At 35.8% G+C, this 23435-nt stretch overlaps 1 protein-coding gene across 1 annotated transcript; it reads right to left on the bottom strand.

Moving 5' to 3' along the window:
* Positions 1–2132: 2132 nt before the first annotated feature.
* LOC140057592 (sacsin-like) lies at positions 2133–17370 on the bottom strand. Its single transcript, XM_072103308.1, has 5 exons — positions 17352–17370; positions 16522–16607; positions 16032–16302; positions 14384–15919; positions 2133–14054 (listed from the first exon to the last, which is right to left on the bottom strand). The coding sequence occupies exons 1-5, from the start codon at positions 17368–17370 to the stop codon at positions 2923–2925; spliced, it is 13044 nt and encodes a 4347-aa protein (XP_071959409.1). The 3' UTR covers positions 2133–2922.
* Between the last annotated feature and the right edge of the window lie 6065 nt (positions 17371–23435).

A 23435-nucleotide genomic window follows, 5' to 3' on the forward strand; every position in this document is an offset into this window, starting at 1 on the left:
TAACGTGATCACTATTGCAAACATGAATGATCCAGGCCTAAAGTAATATCAACAGATTTACACACAAATCGAGTTGTTATTATATTGATTTAATGGGGCGTTGCATTTGTAATGTATTCACACGTGACTACTAAACCGAATGATATTCTTCCACGTAAATATGGAAATTCCTACAGCTTATGTATTAAACGCCAAAAAGGACAGTTAAAGTTCTGGAAGCATTTATTGAAATAATGATTGTTACAATAGTATAGAAATTAGTACAAACATTATATGATAAATATAAAGCAATATAAAGTTGTCTCTAGAGCCAAATATGGACCTACTGGACGTAAAACAAAGACGAGAAAGAATTCCGAACAAGTAAAAAAACAGAACATGAAATGTCTGGTAGTGAATTAAATAAAGCTAAACCCCATAACTAAATAATTAGAGGCGAGGAAAGTATAAGTTAATTCACTGCCATGTGGAATATTTTTTTTGCAAATTCAGTCAGTTTTAATTACTCCATGTGGAAGGATATAGGTTTACATACTATACTCCACTTCCAGCGGGAAAAATGGCGTAGCCTAAACATTTTATAAATATTATAATATAATATTCTAGAGAAGTCTCAGATATGAGATAAGAGTTTGGATGGAACATATGCAAGATAAACTCGTAAATAAAGTAATAAAGTAATTTTTACAAAAATGCAAATAGTGTAAATAAAACAGAAAGAGAAAAAAAAAGGAAAAACACTAAAAAGGAGAGTAAACAAGAAGCACGGAAAATGCTATACTATACAAGAAACTAGTTATTGAGTTGCTTTTGATTCTATATATGTATTGATATTGTTTCAGTTTATATGTAATGTAAATGTATAAATGATCTCTTACAGAGTTTTTTTTTAAAGATGTAAGGGGAAACTTAATATTTATAAATGAAAATATTTATATATTTAAAAAGATAATACACACACATAAAAAAAAATTGTTTATTTATCAAAATGATTATGTTTTGAAATGAAATAAAGGTGAGTAAACCTCACAAAAGAGAGAAAAAAAAAGATAAACTCGTAAACCTCGAAAGGTTTATCCAAATAAAAATGCTAAAATATCATTTTTAGATTTTCTGTAGCATTTAACACGAGTCCAACCTCATTTAATGATTAATTATTAAAGGTATGAATAAATCCACGAGTAAACCTTAAATTTAGTGTTAGTGTATCAAAGCAATAAGTTGTAATATGGATGTAACACAACCACCCTTAGGCCTACTTTTTAAAATAAACTCTCCATTTATTTTATTATTTTCTGTCGATGTTTCCAGCTCAAGGCCTATACTTACAAAAAACACCATGTGTGCCAAAATATTTACCTTGTTACCAATATATAATAAATCAAAATGCGGTCTAGACTTGGTTTAAGCCTACCATTCATAATAATACAAAGAATCAGCCCGGTACACAATTATAATATATAGCTGTCTGTATAAAAAGCGTGACTTCCTCCCACGTCAGAATATATCTGAGACCGCTTTAATGTAATAATAATCATCATAAGGAAAATGGGTCTGTATGGTTGAAAGTTGATAAAATCATGTGTTTTGATCTTACAATTCATAAATACACAAAGCCAGTTATGCCTACGGTTGCCTATGGACGTGCCTCGTATGTTCCTCTTTTTCCCTTGCTTTTCTTTCCCACGCAAACCAAAGTTTGTTTAAAACATATGTAGTCTTTACTGTGAAATTACTATTATCGTATCTAACCCAGGACAACGCGATTTCAGTTTAGTAATTGATAATATTGATATTGATCCACTGGTAACAGAATTTACTTTACTTGTCAACACTCGCAAGCAACCTGGTAAAACATGTATAAAAATCGCATAATATTTGTTCAAACTGTTCATTTTCACTCTCTCGTTTGAATATTAGTATGAGTATATTATTCTATATATTAAAATAAAACAAATGAATTCATGAATTAATTTATGTGATTGTCACAAATTATTATAGCCCTAAACGAACTTTTATTTTCACGCTACAAATAATATTTTTTCACTGCTTCCTACATACAATACAGAAAAACACAATTGACAATAATAACAAACATACATACATTTTGTATAGAAGAAGTGATCGTTTTATTAATTATATTTAAACAAAACATGATTGAGTTAACTTTGTCTATTGTGATTTCGATTGTCTTTAAAGATCAAAAATTAATTAAACTAATAAGTAATTTGAATATTTACTATATTTCATTACACGCAGTGCCGCATACTGTAATCCGTACATGCCCCAAACCCCAAACACTCCCGAAATTATCTAACATTTTCTATATCTTACCATAAAATATAATCAAATTTCATTTAATTATTAAACACAATTTTATTAAGTTCTACACGTTTGAATGATGCTATCGTAGTAATTATTATTCATGCATATTTTCAATTTTTTGTTCCGTAACACAGATATAATATACCTTCACTACTTGTTGTTTTTCTATAATTTCAAAATTGTTCAATCTATCTACCACAACCACCGTCTCTTAAGTTACATATGAATGTTTTTGATGTTATTATACAGTAGTTATAAGTAATGTTTAAGTTCACAAACCTAGAAAGTCATAATAAGTTTGTATTCCAATAGCCTATTTGAAAAAATAGTGTGTATACCCTTGAGATAATAAAAAAATTCTCAAAAAATGGCCGATAAGGAAGTGATATCCGAAAGGATTTAAGCCTTCATCAATATTCGTACCTTAATTGTTGAAAAATATAAGTTCAAATCAATCTATTTTATCAAATTCAATTTATCAAATAAAAAAAATAATACGTTTCTTATTTACTACAAGTTTGTACTTGAGAAAGCTAATATAATGATTGGTAATAATTCTTAAAACATGCAACTCAACTTTATATCTACTTATTAATATTACTCTCTATTATAGTCAATAAGTTTGTCCATCATGTCTATAATTATCTTTGCATTTAAGATACACTTGTCAGCATCCTCTCTGTTGTATATGTTATGCGGTATTTCGTTGCTATAACGACGTGGATAACGAGCGGCATTCTGATCTTGGCCGTATGTACATAGCTCATTTACATAGTTACGTAGACCAGATGGACACCTTGGAATATCTTCAACTGTGATTCTCAGCCAGTTAAGACTATGAGTCATAAAGCCTTTTCCTGTATGTGATAATATAGCAGCTTTTAATGACTTCTCTGCTGCCTGCATACATTTATATGCAACCCATTCGTAACTAGGATTACTTCCATTATCATTACTGGCTGCCTGGAAGTCGTAGCGAGATTGCCTTTGCCATATGTTAGCTTGGCCTGGCGATGGTGTATATGCAAAATTACGATAATTAGTCCCGCCACTAAATCCACCAGTAGAAGTATAACTTCTTCTGTAACTTCTAGCTCTTTGATTCCAAGTTCTATAGTGGTGCTGCCATTTTCCAGAATCACTTGGATAGTAGCTTCTTTCAGCCGATACTTTGCTCCTAGGAAGCCCCTTTTCTAAATGATCTATTTCATTTATCAGATGCTTAAAAACTTCAGTACAAAAGTCTTCATTACCTGGATTTTTATCCGGATGCCATTTTAAGTATAATCGTTTGATTGCTTTTTTTCTTTCAGTATCTTCTAGTTTCCAAATCTCTTCAAGTTTGTCTGACAATTTGTTCTTAGCATCGTCAAGATTTTCACAGACTGGTGGTGTAGGGTCTTCACTGTCGTGCAAAGGAGCAACATAAGGCTGTAAGTCTGTGGAATATGTGTCCTTGCGCGATAGCCATTTGTATAGACTAAGTGTGCCCACGGTACTTTCTTTCCCATAGTTAATAACATACATTATCTTGAGAGAGCTTCCTGAAGTAATACATGTGATTTTCTGTAATATTTGGGCATACACAAATTCTTCTTCATCTGTTTCATATACAACATACTCCCCAACAGTAAACTCATTAAATGGGTCATTGTCTAATGAATCAACTACATCATCTGGTACAGGAGATCCCAGCTTTGGCAGCGCCATTCTATCAGTTTTAATAGCATCTAGTGCTTGAATGTTAAGCAAACTTAACGCCTTCTGTATTTTGTTAAGATCAATATTTATCATCTTCAAAACTGCCTTGAAATGTAGCACCCCCGTGAGGTCACAAATAACCTCTGCCAATGTCATTTGTAAATCAAGTAAGTTACCTGGTTCATCATGATGCCTTATAAAAATTGTCACAGGTTGTTTTCTCTCTAGGAAGCATTCTGATTCACGATTGCTTTCTTCAATCACTTCGCCCAATTGCTCAAGATGCGTTTCCAAATTGCTGATACATTTAATGGCAAGATGTTCACTAGATAGAGTTAACAATGTGTTTACAAGAACATTTTCTGTGAGTTCCACTCTCTTTTGGTTAGCCTCATGTTTCAAAATACGACAAATACCTTGACGGAATTCCATGGATTGAAGTTGACGTTGAATGCATTGTAGTTGTTCACAAACTCCTTCTTTGGCATAAGAACATTCACTTTGATTAAAACCCATGGTCTCTGTCGTCTGTTCACTGAATTTAGAAGGTTTTATTTCTGTAGGCATGTTTTCAACATACATAGTTGCAGCACTCTCCAACTCAAATTCTTTGAAGTCGAAGAGAATAGTTTTGTCATTTTTCACGTTCATTCTAACCTCAAACATTGGTTTGTCGTAGTACATCAAGGTGCTTGAATCAACGAGTTGATACGCTCGATTAGGAAGGTACAATGTCTTTATATCTTGCAACCAATCTGGTTCCTTATGATTTTCGAAGATTTTACAAACAACAAACTTTATCATAGACTTCAAATTTGGATTGTCAACAAACGGATTTTCGTTTATATCATCCTGAACCATTGTCAAAAGTTCACAACATTGCCAAATAGAAGGTTCATCCTGAGCACCAAGACGGCTGAATAGGTCCATATATGGGACAAAGGCGTCGGGTATTGCACAGATGTATGGTATAAGTACATGACTTTTCTTCATATATCTCACGGAATATTTCGGAGAGATGAGTAATGTATCGTCAGAAGCTAACAGCATGGGAATGTCTTTTAATTCTTCCAGAATGCCATCAGGATTACTTTCTCTGCATTTCTTAGAAAAATATTCATATATTGTTTGCAATACATCATGTAAAGTTTGTTGGCATGCAGAAGATGTAGCTTCTCCTCCAGTTCTTTTTGAACGGTTATATTTTTCTTTTAGATGGGTGCATATATTTTTAGTATGCTGGAGAACAATTGCAAGTGATGGTATTTCAGACACATTTAATTCTTGAAAATTTGTGGTATGTATTCCATGCCTACGATTAAACGGGTTAGGAATTACCACTTTGGCGGGAACAGCGTAATCTGGTAAAATGCTTGCACTAGTCCAAACAAGGTGAGTATTTGTCTTAGTTAAGGCACCGTTATATGATATACCCACTTTTTCACCTTCTTTAAAACGTTCGTGAAGTTTCAGCAAGTTCTTGTCCAATGAACGTGGCACTAAAAATGTAATGTCGCGTAATTTTCTTAAGAAAATCCCATCACTCTTCCATTCTTCACTATTATTAATGTACTTCACAAGATCTTTAGATTTCTGTAGACCTACATGTTCCTTAACAGCAATCATTTCAGCAATTTTCTTTGCAAATTTCAAAATCATATCTTCTTCGGGTTTTGTTTGTAAGCCTAGATCTATCATCAATTCTCTCCAATTGCTCTTATAAAAAGGATATGGCAAGAACATGTCAGGTTGTAGCATATGTTGGAATATTGTATCTGAATTATCAAAGTAATCACATATACGTTTTAACGGCTGGTCTTTATGAGATATTAGAGGAATGTACTTCAAACCCATGTCACATATCATGGATGACCTTTCTAAGTTATCATGATTAAGTATACATCGTATTCGATCCATGTGTCGAATTCTTGCTTCATCAGTAAATTTATGGAATTGTGGGAGGATGAACTTTTTGTAGACTTTTGATTCCGTACATTCCGCTAAACCAACAAGTGTATGTAGTTTTTTTAATGACCTATCATCATTAATAAATTCCGCCTTTGATTCAGATAACCATTTTTCTTTTTCAATTTTGGGAATTCCAGAATGAAGAACAAAGTGCTTTTTGCTGTTATTTAAAGTAATGCATTCATTGTGAATGGAAAGGTAGCAGGGCAACTTTTTCAAATCACAGACATGCTGTTCATTTATCTGTGATCCACCAACAAACCGTCCAAAAAACAACAAAATATTGTGTCTGTCTTCATCAGTTAATGAATCAAATGCTCTGTCATTTGCTTCTAACAACCGAACTAAACTTTTCAATATTCTCCCAGGTGTACTTCCAGTGGCAATAAATCGTTTGACAAATTCAATAGTAGACCTATCAGAGATAGCTAAAGTGCCAGACCTACAGACATTATGTGTCCAAAAAGTAGACTCATCTAACACAGGAAGTTCCATCTTGGTAAGAGCATCCCTAAGTGTACCATCGGCTACATTGTTAGGGAGGACTGTGTCTGCTTCAGAAAACGGCATTAAAAAATTTACCTTCAAAGGTTTTTGGATTCTTACTTGAATAGGAAGGACAGACCAGTTATCCATCAGTTTCCTAATACGAGTGCATTTGTTGTCATAAGACAAGCAGTCACTAATTTCAAATTCTTCTTTCAAAAAATCCCAGAGTTCTTTAATCCAAGTTTTGTTTGGCACTTCATCACTCTGAGGATCCCAAATTACTTTATGATTTGCATTTTGTAGGTTTGAATTAGTATTTAGCCTTTCTACAAGATCGTTAATGCTGAATCTGTTGATTTCAAGTGACTCTACTGAGAAGTGACATTGAGCGCGACTGTGTATAAACTCGTTCCAGCATTTTGGAAGTAACTTGTACCTTCTTGACAGGAACGTTTTACTTGTTGTACCAAACCTCCGTAATTGTAAGTCTTGCGTGAGCAGCATTGGCATACCGTTTAAGGTAATATTTCCATTTTGTAATTTACCGTACAAATCAATATACTCAAGTAGTTTAAAGTAATTTTTTTCACCATTAATGCTTGTATTCGCGATGTCACAAGGCAATTCACCTGGAGAGAATTCATGTTTGAGGAAATCCACAACGGAATCCGGAGAGACTTTCTCGACTGAGTATATTTGGCGTACTCCAGTCTCACTTGGTGACGTTGCTGTAATCAGGCTATTGTAGACATAATCAGGAACAATTGCTACTTTGAATCCTATCTGTTGAAGAATAGGAATTGTGTGGTTAAGTATTTGCATCTCAGATTTATCTTCTGTATAAAAGTAAGCTTTTTGTCCAAAGGATCCAGAAGAAGCGGGGAGCCATGTTAATGAGAAAGAACTTGAAAAGCCAAAAAAACCTTCATTTATAAATCTGACCACCGGAAACATTGACATATGATTGTGAAGAAAATTGACAAACACGTGTGCAGCCAATTGTTTCCAACCTGTATACACTTCATTTAAATCTGGAAAATAATGCCAATAAAACGCCATCTTCTTGTTCATCTCTTCAGAAGAACAAGCCATTATTGATGTACTTTCATTGAAAAGTTCGAAGATTCTATCTCTCAATTGCAGTAAAAGGTGAGAGTAAGATTGAGCAATAACCTGGCATTTAACATACTCATTCCATTTATCATTTTGCGAAATATTTGATAAATGTCGCCTACTTGAATCAAGACTGAAATGTCCATTAATACTGACAGGCATATTGGTATCTATTGGAAGAGGTAGGAAGCAATATGTACGTTGAGTACATGTTGTCGATAAGCATGCTGCTATGCCACCTCGTGGTAAGAGTTTCAAATTTCCATTCTCGTATGCGGATGATAATAAATCCGGAATCTCGTCAGTCGATCCTATACGTTGATTAATTAACCATACTTGTTTTTCACCAAATATGTCTGAAATTCTCATTTCATATGTAACCTCTTTCATGACGAGTCCTTTTATGCTAGATTTCTTAGCACAATCCTTTACATAGTTGTGGAACTCCTCTCGTGTTTTCCTATCTTTTGGTGATAACTCAGCACTCACCCAGTAATCGGTTTTCATTTTATTGTATTTATCAATATGTGAAATTGTAATCTTTGTTAGATTATTTAAATACAATAACATATGGAACGCTTTTGATTCAAACATTTTAAGCAATTGTTGCATTTTGTTGCTATCGAATATCTCCTTGCTCATTGGTGCCTGATAATTCAAAGAATTGATGTAATTCCTCATTTTTGTAGTACGTAAAGGAAACCTAAACAAAGTACATCCATGATTTGTTATTGTTTCCAACCGAAAACAAGAGAGAGCCCCTCGAAATACTTCATTCACTTTTGGTGAAATATTAAACTGGAATCCTGGTGAATCTGCAGTGGCCTGATCAATGAAAGCACAGTGCGGATCAAAAATACAAAGCGTGTCGTTATTACTTAAAAATGAAGGGCAATCTGTAAGATGGTATACAGAATTGAACCCTATTCCATATTGACCTGTCTTATCTGGATGCTCAGATTTTGCACCAGTTCCAAGCTCTTGAATTCCCTTTAAGTCATCTTCTGTGAAAGGTTTGTTGTTGAAAACACACAATGCTGGTCCAAGAGTTTGTTTCCAGGATTCACAGAATACATTTTTATCTGAATGTTGCCGTTCGTCAAATATAAAATTAATTTCGTCGGCCCCGGCGTCGTCAGAATTCTGTAGCAGCTCTTTGAATATTGATTCATCACAAGGATACCCCTTCAGTATCTCACCGATTCGATTAGTCAGTTTCTGAACTTGCCCAAACATTGTACCATATTTAAGTTCAAATCCATGCTTTGAAAGTACACTTGTTCTTATATCTTTAATGCCTATATATGCTGCCAATTTGTGGGGAATTCGGTCATGACACAAAATTTCTCCTTCTATGGCATCATCTGAAGTGTCATGAAGACAAAAGCTCAGTTCATCAACTGGCCTCAACTGCCCATGTTTATCAGGAACTAAAATGCTGCGTACATCCTCGGGTACATCTTCATGAAGTTTGCAATCTGCAATACTTTGAACCATGTCAATGGCCACTTGTAAATCATCTCCTTCAAGCGCCTCTTCTTGGTACTTTAATTTCAGATTATAGCTTACATCTAACAAGGTAGAATAACAGAAGTCGTCTTCAATGCCTAACAATTTAAAAAGTAGTTCATGCTTTCGAAGTTCAGTTGGTAGCTTGTAAAGATACGGATGGAATTCTCTTTTGCACTTTAGTGCAACTTTCTCAATCTTCATAAATCTTCCAGAACATAAGACAACCGTTGAATTCTGCAATTCTTTACGAAGGGTGTCTTCACAATCACGCAGTTTTCCAAGATGTGAATATATATTTGTACACATGCGCAAAACATTAGATTCGTTCTCTACGAGGTGCTCATTCTTAATTTTGGTTAACTGTTTAAGTTGCTGCGTGACGTCATGACAATATGATAAGCCCATTTCCTTTGCTAGATTAAATATCTGACGTACACTTTCTGCATTTTGGCAACATTTAAAAACAAGTTCATCAACGATAGGTTTTACAAAACATACTGAATCTGTGTGGGTGGAAGGATAAATCTGTTGATTGGCACATACAAAATTTCCCCACTCGGTGAACCATGGAAATTCCTTTGGAAAATCTTTGGGTCTTTCTAAAACTGGCAATATTCGTAAACCTGAAATTTCTTCTTTAAACTCTTGATCAATTTTCAATCGTTTTTCTTCCAAAAACATCATGAACCATTGTAGTCTCATTATCTTGTGTTGCCTATTATGCTTACTCTTTTCAATAACTTGAGCTCTATTTAGAAGTTCTGAGAACTCTATATTATTCTTTATCATTCCAAGTTCAACCATAATTTGCATTCGTGTCTCGTCTTGAAAGGACTGACTTGGGAAACGATTTTCTTCAGGTTCAAACAGTTGTGCTACTTTCCCATCCGGATGTACGACATTTGATATCATTTTCAAATGATTAGTACTGCCGGTTGGAATGCACGCTATGGTCGTTAAGAGCATTTTATACAGCGGTCTCTTATAACTGTCAATAACATGCATTGTTAATTTGCTACGAATATCATTTTCAATTTCGCTGATGTTAGGAAAAAATATTTCCTCGAAAAATCGCTCTTCAGTGTATGTTATTGTATTCAAATAGTCACCACAACCGGCACTTAAAAGTCCCTGGACAACTTTATCCGGGATATCTACAACATATTTTCCATGTGAAATGAATTTCTGAAGAACTGTTTTCACATTATCAATAATAGTAGTACTCTGAACATCTGGCTTGTAAATTACGATTGAATCAAAATTTAACCATTTATCATCCTTTGAGAATACGCATGGTTTATCTCCAGAACCATCAATTCCATGCACGATAGCCATGTAGAATGCTTTTAACAGAGGAAAACATTCACTTTGCTGAGGAATCTGTGATTCATCTGGCCAAAGGTCATACATTTGGGCAGTTCCAAAGTATTTCTGTGCTTCTTCGTGTTTTAATAAGCTTACATAGCTTCTAGTAATGATATCCACAAAAATGGCTTCGTTCCAATCAGATTTTTCGTCCACACCATATTGTGCAACTCTTCTCCAAAGACTACGCCTATCAGTAGATACCACAAAATTACCATTTATATGACAAGGTACACCACATGCTGGTATTGAAAGTGGTAGAAAGCAGAATATTTCACCTTGTTTAAGACTATTGTTGACGGGAACCGCTACTCCCCCACAGGGAATTTTAAATCGTGATGTAGACGTATTGTTTAGATTCTTGAATAAATCTAAAGCTTGTGATTGGCCCATTGCAGTAAACACTAACCAATCTCTGCAATCTTTCGAAGTAATATGATGAAACAGATCAGCTCCCTCTGGTGTTAGACAATGTTCAACACTCACCATTGTTAATGTAGATGGATAGTCAACTATATACTCCTTTTGTGACAGATACTGAGAAGCTTCACGCAATATGCTGTTCTGCATGTCAAACTTATTTTCTTCATCTTGATCATCTAGTGAAGCGTTTATCTTTTTCAGGTATTGTTTTGGATATTTTTCGACAGAGAACAGTTTTACAGCTTGCGTTGGCTTTTGACGAGATCCTAAATGATAAACGGATACCTTCGTTACATGTTGCGTAAACAGAAGTAGTTTCTCCGACGTTTCGTTTACATTTTTCATTAACTGAATAATGTCATCTTCATCAAAGTATTTATCACTTATCTGACTTTCAATTCCCATGGCGCGCTGTCTTAATGGCAAACGGAACAATGTTCCATTAAAGTTAACTTTATTACTTTGGAAAATATCACATCCAAAAATGTCCTTATACGGTTGGAATTGATCCTTGAATCTCCGTAAAGTAGCTTTACTTCGATTTAGATCAATCCTAATGCCAGGGTTACTTTTATCTCTCAGTTGACTATCCAAGTAGTTTGTGTGAGGGTCAAGAAAACCAATCATACCACGAGACAAGAAACTAGGAACGTCTGTTATATGATAAACAGAATTGAAACCTAAACCGAACGTGCCGATCTGCACCTGATTGTCTTGTTTTGTTCTCCCGCCAATTTTGGTGATATTCTCAAAATCTGTATCACTGAATGTTGCATCGTTATAAACCCATAATGCAGGACCGTTCCATGCCTTCATGCCTTTATCTAATAGCTTTGATTTGAACTCACTATTTGTGCGCATATCAATCATAAATTTAACCTCAGTGGCACCTGCATCATCAGCGTTTTGAATCATCTCTTTGGCAATGGAATCTTCAATGTATCCACTGTCAAGAATGTTCTTTAATCTTTGAGTAAGGTCCTCCTTTTGACCAGCTTGTTGAAATCCTGCTAGTGACATGGCACCGCTAAACTTTTGAGCCAGTGAGGCTACACCAAGACGTTGGTAAATCTTACGAGGAACACTTTCATGCACCAATTTTATTTCTTCAAAATCGTCATCATTTGACCACTCCTCGTTTGGAAAGCAAACATCATCACACGTAGCAAACTTCAGGCAATTTGAATTTTGAGTGGCCACAGGAAGCAAAATTCGATCTCTAACTTCGTCGGGCAGTTGTTCATCGGAAAATTGTGTCAAGTTTATAATAGATTCAATGATATGTATTACCAGATCTCTATCATCGTTAATGCGCTCTTCCTTCACGTTACCATTGGCTTTTTCATGGAATTGCACAATTTCCTCCAACAATCCAAGCATTGGTTCGGTCTCACCATCAAATGTTGTACTTGCTCCAAACTCATTAAATAAGTGTGTGTACGCATTTAATTTTGGAGAAAGAGTATATAGGTATGGTTCTAAGCTACGCCTAGTTTTTTTGATTAAAATTTGTCTCGGTGCAACAAAACTTTGTCCCGTCCAAACAAGTTTGTCCTCGTGCTCTCTAAATGATTTAAACTCATTTATGTTACTTTGCATAACGTAGTATATATCGGGTAGTATTCTTTCAATGGTATCTATGAGATCTGTGTTCCTAGTTTGATGCTGATCAGTTAGAAAGCTTACTATGTTCTGTAGATGTGTGTAAATCGACTTTAATGGAGGTTTTAAATCCCACTTGAATCTTTTAGATAGTTGGTTGTACTCATTTGAGACAAGAGCCAGTGTTGAGCCAACTAAAGGTGCGTGTGAGACAGATGTTACATCTTTTGGTGAAGCTAGAGTTTGATTTGACTGGAACCATGGAAATTCTACTGGGTATATCTGTTGATCTACAATCTTTACCACAGGAACCCATTGATGGTTTTCAAGGTATGTAAGCAGATTCATATCATCCAGAATTTGGTGAGAACATTCTAACAGTTCACATACAGCATGTGCTTTGACTTCGTCGGGATGTACCATTAGGAGTTCTACACATATTTTAATTTCCAAAGGTTTTACTTGCTTATGTGTTTTTAATCCAAGCTGTAGTAGGATATCTCGATAATTACAGTCAAATGGTGCAGCAGGAAATAAATCCTCTTCTCCTCTAAACAGCTTGCTTAAAAGGTGATCGGACGGATCAAAACATTCAGATGCCTTCTGAAGATTCCCGTTTTGTAAAGGGATAAATGGTTTGTCTTGTATTGTTTTTATTATTTTCGACCTGTACGTCTTATTGACTTCGTCCCACCTGTCCATTATCCAAATGATTAATTCTGTCAACTTCTTGTTTTCTGTGCATTGAATCATTTGACACAGCACATCTTCTCTTGGACATTGTTTAAGGCTTAATTTAGAGGCCAAAATTCTGGAATCTTCACCTGATACATCAATAATGTCCTCACTTGTTTGAAAGTCGACTGGAAGAGTATCTTTACTTGCTGTCCTTAGCTCCTTGCCGTTTTCCATGGCTGCCTGGAATCTATTGGTTCTTCCCAAGACGCCTGTTGCCTTATCAAAGACAGCAAGTTTTAATATAATATCTATTTCTTCAGTTGTCATATTATTTGGAATATCTTTCAAAAATGCCCTCAACAACTCTACATTATTCACAGATAGTTTATCAACATCCTCTTTAAATGTTTCACTAGTTTTGGATTCCGCATAAATTCGTAAGATGTCTTTGGGTTGTGCATAGTGGAAGTACTTTCTCCATTTAGAAGGAGGAAGAGTCACAAATTCTGCATTATCAAAGTTAACAGGAATCAGATGCAGTTGTGGTAGTATATCTTCGATACTTGATTTCTTTCCGCTACTGGTGACAACTATGTGAGAATTCTGTTGGAATCGAACTAATCTGATGTGATCACCGTCTTTGCTGAAGTTGGTGGGAACCAGTGTAATACCTTCAAATTCTTGGATGTTACACTCTGCATCATTACAAACGTTTCTCTGTATGAAATTCCAGATTAGTTCAAGCCAGCTCAGTGGCGGATGACCATTCTTGCCAGGACACCATATGACAGCTGGCTGTGTTAACCAATCACGTGGCAATGCTTCCTTGAGCAAAACTGAAATAATTTTAGGTTTAAGTTTCTGAACCTGGTTTATACCTGAAAAAGAATCAATTTAATTTGTGAGAAACAGTAACATTATCTGTTAATGAATCTGGGTCTTTGAAACTTCTACATTATTAGGCCTAAAAATTAGGCAGTTTATTAATAATGTTGTCTAACATTTAAGTTATGTCTCCTACTTATGTTATTGCACGACTAAATTTCAGTATTTTATATAACTTTCTTGTATTGTTATATAGATGGCTTGCTTAGTTTTTATAACTATATCTTATCACCCTTTGTCAATATATGATTTTTTTTTCTTGGTGACAATAAAGTTGAAAGTGTGAAACTAAATAAAACGCACAAAACTCCAAATAACTTACTTGTTTTTTCACTTTCAATTACGATCTTTTTCTTCAGTGATTTTTTTAGATCTTCTTTAATAAATCTATTGTTCAGACATGGTACCAGATCCATTGTGCAATCACTTGATGCAAAAAATAACACGTTAGTATCTCCAGAAGCGAATTTACAAAACGATCCATCAGCTACTGGCAACAACTCAAATCCTTGTAGATCAATAAAATCATCATCGTCTAGTAAGTACTCTAAAAGGTTGATCTTTTCGCAACTGGTAAGGCTGCTCAAACAAACATTACGTAGGGTGTCACGAACAAGTTGAGGAGTAATACGGTTTCCATACTTCTCAACTGTCTTTATGATATTTGGATAGTGTTTTATCGACACAATCGGCGTCTTGTTTTTTAGAAGAAGCTTTGAAATGAGGCATTGTGTTTCTTCAGGAACTTTCTCAAGAAGGTCAAATATTGCAGTTTTAGTACTTATCCACTCACCTTCACCAACTTCACTAAAGAACACTTTCTCATTCAGTAATAGTTTGAACAGTTCAGGACACATTAGTTCCTTCCAAGGATAAGCCACTTTCTCCATGTCAGGCCACGTCTGATATACACATGCAACTGAACATTGTCCTATTTTATGTAGTTCGATAGCTTCGAGAATGAGCTTCACATATGCTTTTGGAACAAGGATCTGTAGAAGAAGTTGGTTCCATTTTGACATCTTATCATCACGATCTTTAACAGGCCATTTAATTGAACGACGGTCATCGCTAACACCAAAATCAGCATTCACATGTACTGGTAACCCACTGCAGTTCTCTTCTGATGGGAGCGGGAGAAAACAGAATGTCCTGCCTTCGATCATCTGCACCTGGTGGCTTGTGGACACGTGCATGGCTACACCAACCAATGGAAGTCGGTCATGTTCTGTTGCTAATTTAAACATTTCAGATTCTGGATCTAGATTGCCCATATAATTACTGACAAGCCACTTGTACTCAATGACTGTATGGTTCTGTAAATTATCATATTCCTCTACCTGAATATTAATTGGGAATATTGTGGAAAATGGTTGTTTGTGATGTTGTCGTTTACTGTCCTTAATAGATGCTACCATGTCTTTCCTAATTTTCTTAACATCACCTTTGGTTTCATCTGACAGTTTTACAGAAAATGGAGAGATTTCCGTGTCATGAATTGCTTCTACAGTTATACTTTCTATATTCTTCAGAAATAGTAGGACTATTTTTGCATCATCAACAAACCAATTGAAATATGTTCTTATATCATTTTCATCTGTAAGGACATCTGAAATCACCGATCGTTCGTTACGAAGAGGAAAGCGAAATATTGTTCCCTTGAACTTGTCTTCTACAGGGATCGGATCTCCAAACAAATTTGTATATGGTGCAAATTGGTCAGCGAAATTCGGATTTCTGAAAACACTAGTCTCTCTGTGGAATCTACAACCACGCTGCTTTTTACCTTGGTACTCAAACAACTTCTCACTGGGATCCATAAATGCTAAATAATCGCCACTGAGAATGCTTGGAAGATCTAAAGGTTAAAACAAATGTAATTTTTTAAATAAATAGTTTTTGCATGAAGAATTCTTGATGCAAAATGACACACCACAAACACACAACGTGCTAGTAAATAGCTCATTTACCTGTCAAATGATATACAGATACAAATCCCATTCCAAATCGGCCAACTTTTGTTGGATCATCCCTCTTTTTAGATCTTGATAAATTCTGTATGCTTATCCAGTCATCGTCACGAAATGTTGCATCATTGAAAGCACATAACGCTGGCCCTTGGAAAGGTGACAAGTCGCCAATTCCTTTCCCTTGATACAAACGATCGGTGCCATGTTGTCGCTGATCATATAAAAACTTGACTGTCCCAGCTCCAGCGTCATCTGCATTCTGTGTCAACTCCTGTAGAAATATTATTGCACAACCTTATCAAATCAAAATATAATTAATTTGTACAGTACTGAATTACTTGTAGCGTGCACAATTATAAATATACACATTTACAAAAGCTCTATTTTCTGACAGGAGGTTCATCAAATTTGTATCATTGATAGTTAATCATAAATGACCTTATCGTAACTAGGCCTATAATGAGGACTATAATAATTACTGTATAAATACCTTCAACAATTGACCACCAGTGTAATTTCGAAGTATTTGCTTGACGTAGTCTATCAGTGGTGGTTCTTTTTGTCCAAAACCAAAATCTTTAATAAAAAAAATAAGCGTCTTTTCTACTTAGTACGAAGCGAATTATATATGTATGTATGTATGTATATCACTGTAACCAAAAATGTTTGTGAATAGTAACATTTTGGGTAGGAGGATCAAACGTGTCTGTGTTCTAAAGGTCCGTCTTCTAACGGTCCGTCTATTCTACACTACTAACAAATAAATACGTGCGATATGCCCAAATATGGTTGTGATATGACATCATCATGTCCATATATACAAATTACATTTTTTCACATAAAGTTTAATAGCGTAGACAGAGCTTAAAGGTGTATTGTCCCCCTGAAAAAATAATTACTTATTTCTTTTTTTTTTTAATATGCCATTTTAATGTCACATAATAGTTATCCACTTTGACCAAAAATTAGATCGAAAACTAAATTCATTTACCTGAAAAAAACTGTAATGGATTTTTGTTTGAATTTTTTTTCATTTTTTTACTACAGAAGTGAATAACTTTAAAAAACTACAAAATAACCTATTCAAAGTCTGATTTTATTAATCTTCATTTTTCATATTTTTGGGGGACAATACATCTTTAAGGAGCATGAGATGCTACCTATATTTGAAGAATATGACTAGCTTCAATAATGACTATGACAATATATGTGTTTATATATATATATAAAAACATTTATGTAAGCATCGCAAATGTGTACAGTCTCTTTTCATTGTGATTACATAATTACACTGCTCGTATAAACCTGGTTAATACTTACCAATCTCCTCTTCGTTCATGATCACAGCTTTACCCAAATTCAACTCCTATGTATAGAATAATCGAATATGCCAATTATAATTACTAAAAGTAACCGTAGATATCATATTGATATAATGTTTGCGGTACGCCAGCCACATCTAGTTCTGAAAGAACTGTTGACAAGCTTGAGTTTCTCGACGTTTCGATCAATAGGAGTGAGAATGGTCAAATTATATTGATAAAATCGTCGAGAAATCTCAACAGTTTGATCAACATTTGATTTCCCCATGCCAACCTTCAAACAATATATAACCTTAAATTTTGTTATTTAAGTAAGTTACAGGAAATATGCTTTATGACTCAAAATCATCTTCGACAATTATACCTCCTCCCTTATGTGAAATCCTTGGGTGAACGCGCAAAAATCTTTAGAAAAAAAAATGTGCGTACAATTCGTCATATAAGTCATAGATCCACATTCGTTCACGGACCAAATAATTGCAACACGCTAAAACCAATACATTAAAATCGCAATACTCAAAAAACAAAACTAAAGAAATGATATTGAGTACTTACTAAAAATAGGGGAGAAATATAAACAAAAACATTAGACCTATGTTTTTGTTCTTTTGTACATTGGCCTAATTGGTTTTTTTTTATGAATGTTGTCTGGCGTGTATACGGTACACATTAATAAATGGTTACCGAACTGACAAGTACCCATTTCTTTTGATATAGGCCTACCATTGAATATTGTAAATGTAATTGTACTGAACAAAGTACGGTTTATTTTATTTTCCTAGATACGTGTAAATACAGTGCGGTTAAGGAATGAACATAATCTATAGTATACAATTTATTTCAGAATGATTATACGGCGTTCGCAACAACCCATAGATGATAGACATTGACACCCACGCCCTCACACAAAAGACATCCGTGATTTCCGGATTATTTGGGAACTTTTTATATTGTGAGCAGTGATCCTCACACTATTGTGTAAATAAAGGTATGAGGGACAGTGTTACAACCGCTAATGTAGAAAACGCCAGCTAATGTCGAAGCAACCGTTAATGTCGAACAATACACCGATAATGTAAACCAACAGCTTATGTAGTAAATAAAATCAACACCAGATAATGTAGAATGGTCAACTTAATGTAGTAACGGCAGCCTCACACGCCTAAATTAAGTTACAATCGCCAGCAAATGTAGAAAATATTATATATTTTACAAACCTATGGCTTTCAAAAAGCGGCCATCTCGTAGGCGACCACCTCTCTTAAGAGATTTAGCCATAGGTGGTTTGTAAAATATATTTCATTTCATTCATTATATAATATAATAATATTTTTTACATTTGCTGGCGATAATAACTACATTAGCTGTGAGGCAATTTCCGTAACTACATTAGCTGTTGACTTTACTACATTAACTAGTGTTGATTTTTTATTTACTACTAAGCAGGTGTTCTATTAGCTGTGGATTGTCTCTACGGGTGCAGGTCAAGTCGGCCCTAAACCGTCTCGGCCAAAGTCAAGTCGGCCCCACGTCAAGTCGGCCCCAAGTCAACTCGGCCTCAAGTCAACTCGGCCTCAAGTCAACTCGGCCTCAAGTCAACTCGGCCTCAAGTCAACTCGGCCTCAAGTCAACTCGGCCTCACGTCAACTCGGCGAAAAACTAATCGGTCAACTCGACCAAAATAAAGTATGGAACGCAAAAAGTGTTTAATATTATTATGATTCCTACTATCCATGCTTTTAAAAAAATGAAGAAATAAAAAAAATAATATAATTAAATAATATCATATAAAAAAATGAACTCATTGCTGATATGAATATAAGTACCCGCGTGTTACAAAAACACGTGCAGGTACCGCATTTTCGTAAATCGAAGCAGGGGTGGCGCCAGGATCTTCCCGACGCGGGGGATACATTCCCCGACGAGGGGGCTATGCGAGCGAAGCGAGCATCACTAGGCTGGGGGACAGGGGGCCGCCAAGGGCCCCTGGTGGGGGTCCAGGGGGCGAAGCCCCCGGAACCATGCGTTCTAGCGTCATTTGAGGTCATTTTAATCAGATTTAAGGTAGCCATTTTTTCCATTTTTTATAATGCATAAATAAAATACTGCGTGCTAAAAAACGATGCGCGATGACTGTTTCAATCCATATTTTTCAATTAAAAAAATAAAAGTTCAAAGAAAATTTAGAAAAAATAGAGTTGGAGGTCCCGGAAATTGGACTTATTATACTTCAAAACATGAAACAAAATATATAAGTCCCTATCATGGTTGTGACTGAGCTAAGAAATGTTTGAAAAATAGAGATGTTAGGTCCCGGAAAATGCACTTCTCGTTCTTCGAAATATGACCAGCTTTATTGTTGGGGCTGAGCTAAGAAAATGTTTAAAACTAGAGCTGCAGGTCTTCAAAAAATTGCATTTTATACTTTGGAAACGTCAGGCCTAGAGGCTTAAAAAACGCAAGCGTAGACCTTTTTCAGTCGGGGAAATAAGTTTATTCCTCCCAAGTGTATGCGTGCGTACCATCTGGACTTCCGAGTGGTGAGAAATTCATGACATACAGGATATTGAAAATGTAATAACTTAGCTATAATAAGATGTTGGCTAAGCGAAAATGGCATGTTTTTTTGTTTAGTACGGAATGGATGAAAAATTTATTTTAGGTGCCCCACGGTACAGAAGGTTACTTGTAAATTAAAAAATTGGTGAACATACGAACAATTAACATAATTCGTTTTTGCTGTAGTGTAGCGTACGTCGACGCAGTACACGACGTAACCGTCGGTAAACTTCGCCTGGAAAATAACTACAGTACACATTTTGGTCCCTGGATGGAACAACATGATATCACGCGTCTCGACCCAACGTTGAACGATTCGTACAAAGGGATACCGCCAGACAAGTGCGTACCTAGCTATTGTTTAGTAGTAAGTTTAGATCGCTGGCAATAATGAATGCATATAAAGTGCATAATATCACTCTGACGTACTCTCACGGTCAATGAAACGTCGCGGTTTTCTAGGCGCTGAAGCTAGCTACGAAGTGAACGCGAACGCTTTTTACTGTATATTATATTCCCCGACAAAAAGTACCCGTGTTCCCTTCGGTAACCGTCGGTATACTTCGCCTGAAAAATAACCACATTACACATTTTGGTCCCTGGATGAAACTTGATATCACGCGTCTCGACCCAACGTTGAACGATTCGTACAAAGGGATACCGCCAGACAAGTGCGTACCTAGCTAATGTTTAGTAGTAAGTTAGATCGCATAAAAGTGCATATTAACCCTCTGACGTACTCTCACGGTCAATTGAACGTCGTGGTTTTCTAGGCGCTGAAGCTATAGGCCTATGAAGTGAACGCGAACGCTTTTTACTGTATATTATATTCCCCGACAAAAAGTACCCGTGTTCCCTTCGGTAACCGTCGGTATACTTCGCCTGGAAAATAACCACATTACACATTTTGGTCCCTGGATGAAACTTGATATCACGCGTCTCGACCCAACGTTGAACGATTCGTACAAAGGGATACCGTCAGACAAGTGCGTACCTAGCTAATGTTTAGTAGTAAGTTAGATCGCATAAAAGTGCATATTAACCCTCTGACGTACTCTCACGGTCAATTGAACGTCGTGGTTTTCTAGGCGCTGAAGCTATAGGCCTATGAAGTGAACGCGAACGTTTTTTACTGTATATTATATTCCCCGACAAAAAGTACCCGTGTTCCCCGACGGGGGGGATAGGCTCCCCGACGAGGGGGCTAGAGCCCCCGTAGCCCCCCCCCCCCCCCCCCCCGCTGGCGCCACCACTGAATCGAAGACGGAGGCCTACGTTCCACCATTTGGCCATAGAAAAATTGATCGTACATATCGTTTTTGTCCATGATTTGCGTTTTTAAAAAAGGGCAATCCCCCGGTCAGTGAAAACACGTAGCAGTTGTAGATATCGAAAAAGGTGCCAAAGGCGCAGGGAGGCGCAACTAGGAATTGTTTTCAATTGTGCAATTTGAAATTTTATTAAACGTAAATAAAGGAAAGTTGGTGAAATCATTCCTATTTTTTTTGCAATATATTATTGTCTAAATATTAATATTCATTAAAAGTCAGAATTATTTATAGTTAAAAAATTGTGAAGAAATATTATTTTATCAATCCCCTTCATTTGTACTTTTTGCGTTCCATACTTTAACGGGGTCCGAGTTGACCGATTATTTTTTGGCCGAGTTGATGTGAGGCCGAGTTGACTTGAGGCCGAGTTGACTTGAGGCCGAGTTGACTTGGGGCCGACTTGACTTGGGGCAGACTTGACTTTGGCCGAGACGGTTTAGGGCCGACTTGGATCGAATGGATCGAAATCGTTTCTACATTAACATTGATTCAGCAGCAATGATGGCAATAGCAGAACATCTCCTTTACATTATAGAACGGATGTTAGTCAGTGAAAACACATTCTATTGCACAGTACTGTACACCATACCGCGATACATTCATGTCATTGGCGTAGGTTGCGAGGACGCCCCACTCCCCACCTTTCCAAAAAGGCAAAAGGTCACTTGCAATTTATTAAGACCTGCAGCTCAAGTTTGCAATATTTTCTTAGCTCAGGCAGCCCCAATCATAGACGCTGGTCCAGGAGACTTATATATTTTGATTAATATTTCAAGTAAATACTTTAAGTCCTTGTGTCACACAATATCAGAAGTTCATATTTAAAACTTTTCCTACCTACAAGCTGATGCATCATGATGTGAGTGATATCAAAGTCATAATAGAGTCACCACCCGAGTCACCAACAACCAATATTAAATATCTCAGGTTTAGGAGGACCTACGACAGCAGTCTTCTTGGACATTAAGACTTATTGATTGATTTAAAAGGGTGTTGCATTTATTTGGATTAACATGCATCACGTGATCGGTGGAAGTCGAATGATATTCTTCCACGTAACTTTGGTTTTTTTACTGGAAATTCCCAAACGATTATGTATGAAACGCCCAAGGGGACAATAAAACGTGTCACAATAAAAGTGCCCAAAAACAAGCCTACACATTTCATCCCTTAATTCCACACAATATTTGTCTGCACCGTAAGAAGATCTCAAACCAATGAAAATCTAATTACATTAGAACCTCTATTAAGGGGACACTTTGTTTGAGCCCAAAGGGCTACAAGGGTTTGCCTCTTAATTTCAAATTTCGCCTTCTCGTTTGTGTGTCAGTGTAAATTCTAGACTGACGTATTTCGAATCAATATTAGCAAAAAGAATAAACAGACTTGGAGCAAGTCTGGAGTGTGTCCCCAAGGACAATATTTGTAGCGCCGCCTATTCAGGGTTCTATTATGGAACGAAGTCCTAAAAAACAGCAGCCTCACATTTTAAATGCGATTTGCAAACACAATTATTATAATAGGCCTAATTAAATTTATTTTTGGAAATATGTACTGTCTACCATAAGTAATGTTGATATTAATTTGTGTATGACTAAGCGGTCGGTTTGGATTGGTTATGTGATTAGGCTTTGAATAGGCCCGGTTGTAGTTTTTTATTAATATGAGTAGGCTTAATTACTTCGTAAAAAATAAAATAATGATATTTTACTTATAAAAAGACAAATTAAACTATTAAGCCTAAATTAACCAAAAACCATTGTCTACAGACCTATATTTGCTTTTTTGTTCAGGTAAATAATCTTTTTTTTAATGGCAATTTGTTACCATTATAGGCCTATGTGAATAACTAGGCCTTGTATGTGACAATAAAATGGCATATATTTTCAACAACAAAAAAGGGACAACTTTAATATCTATAATATGACTAAAGAAGGACAAAAATTGAATTGAATATAATAAATATTGAAGGCAGATTGTATCAGGGTCAGGTAGGCCTACACAGGGGCTATAATGTCCTAGTTGGTAACACTGGCTGTGCAAACATACCTGTTGAAATATTTATGCAATTTAAACTTTGTACCAATGGATTTATCTTTGTACCCTACGCAACACCCGGACATTTTTATGAAAAGATAAAAGGCCTATCATAATAGGGCCATAGCGATAATGACGTCACTGTTCAGTGAATG

Source organism: Antedon mediterranea, chromosome 8 (assembly GCF_964355755.1).
Source record: "Antedon mediterranea chromosome 8, ecAntMedi1.1, whole genome shotgun sequence".
Lineage (NCBI taxonomy): Eukaryota > Metazoa > Echinodermata > Crinoidea > Comatulida > Antedonidae > Antedon > Antedon mediterranea.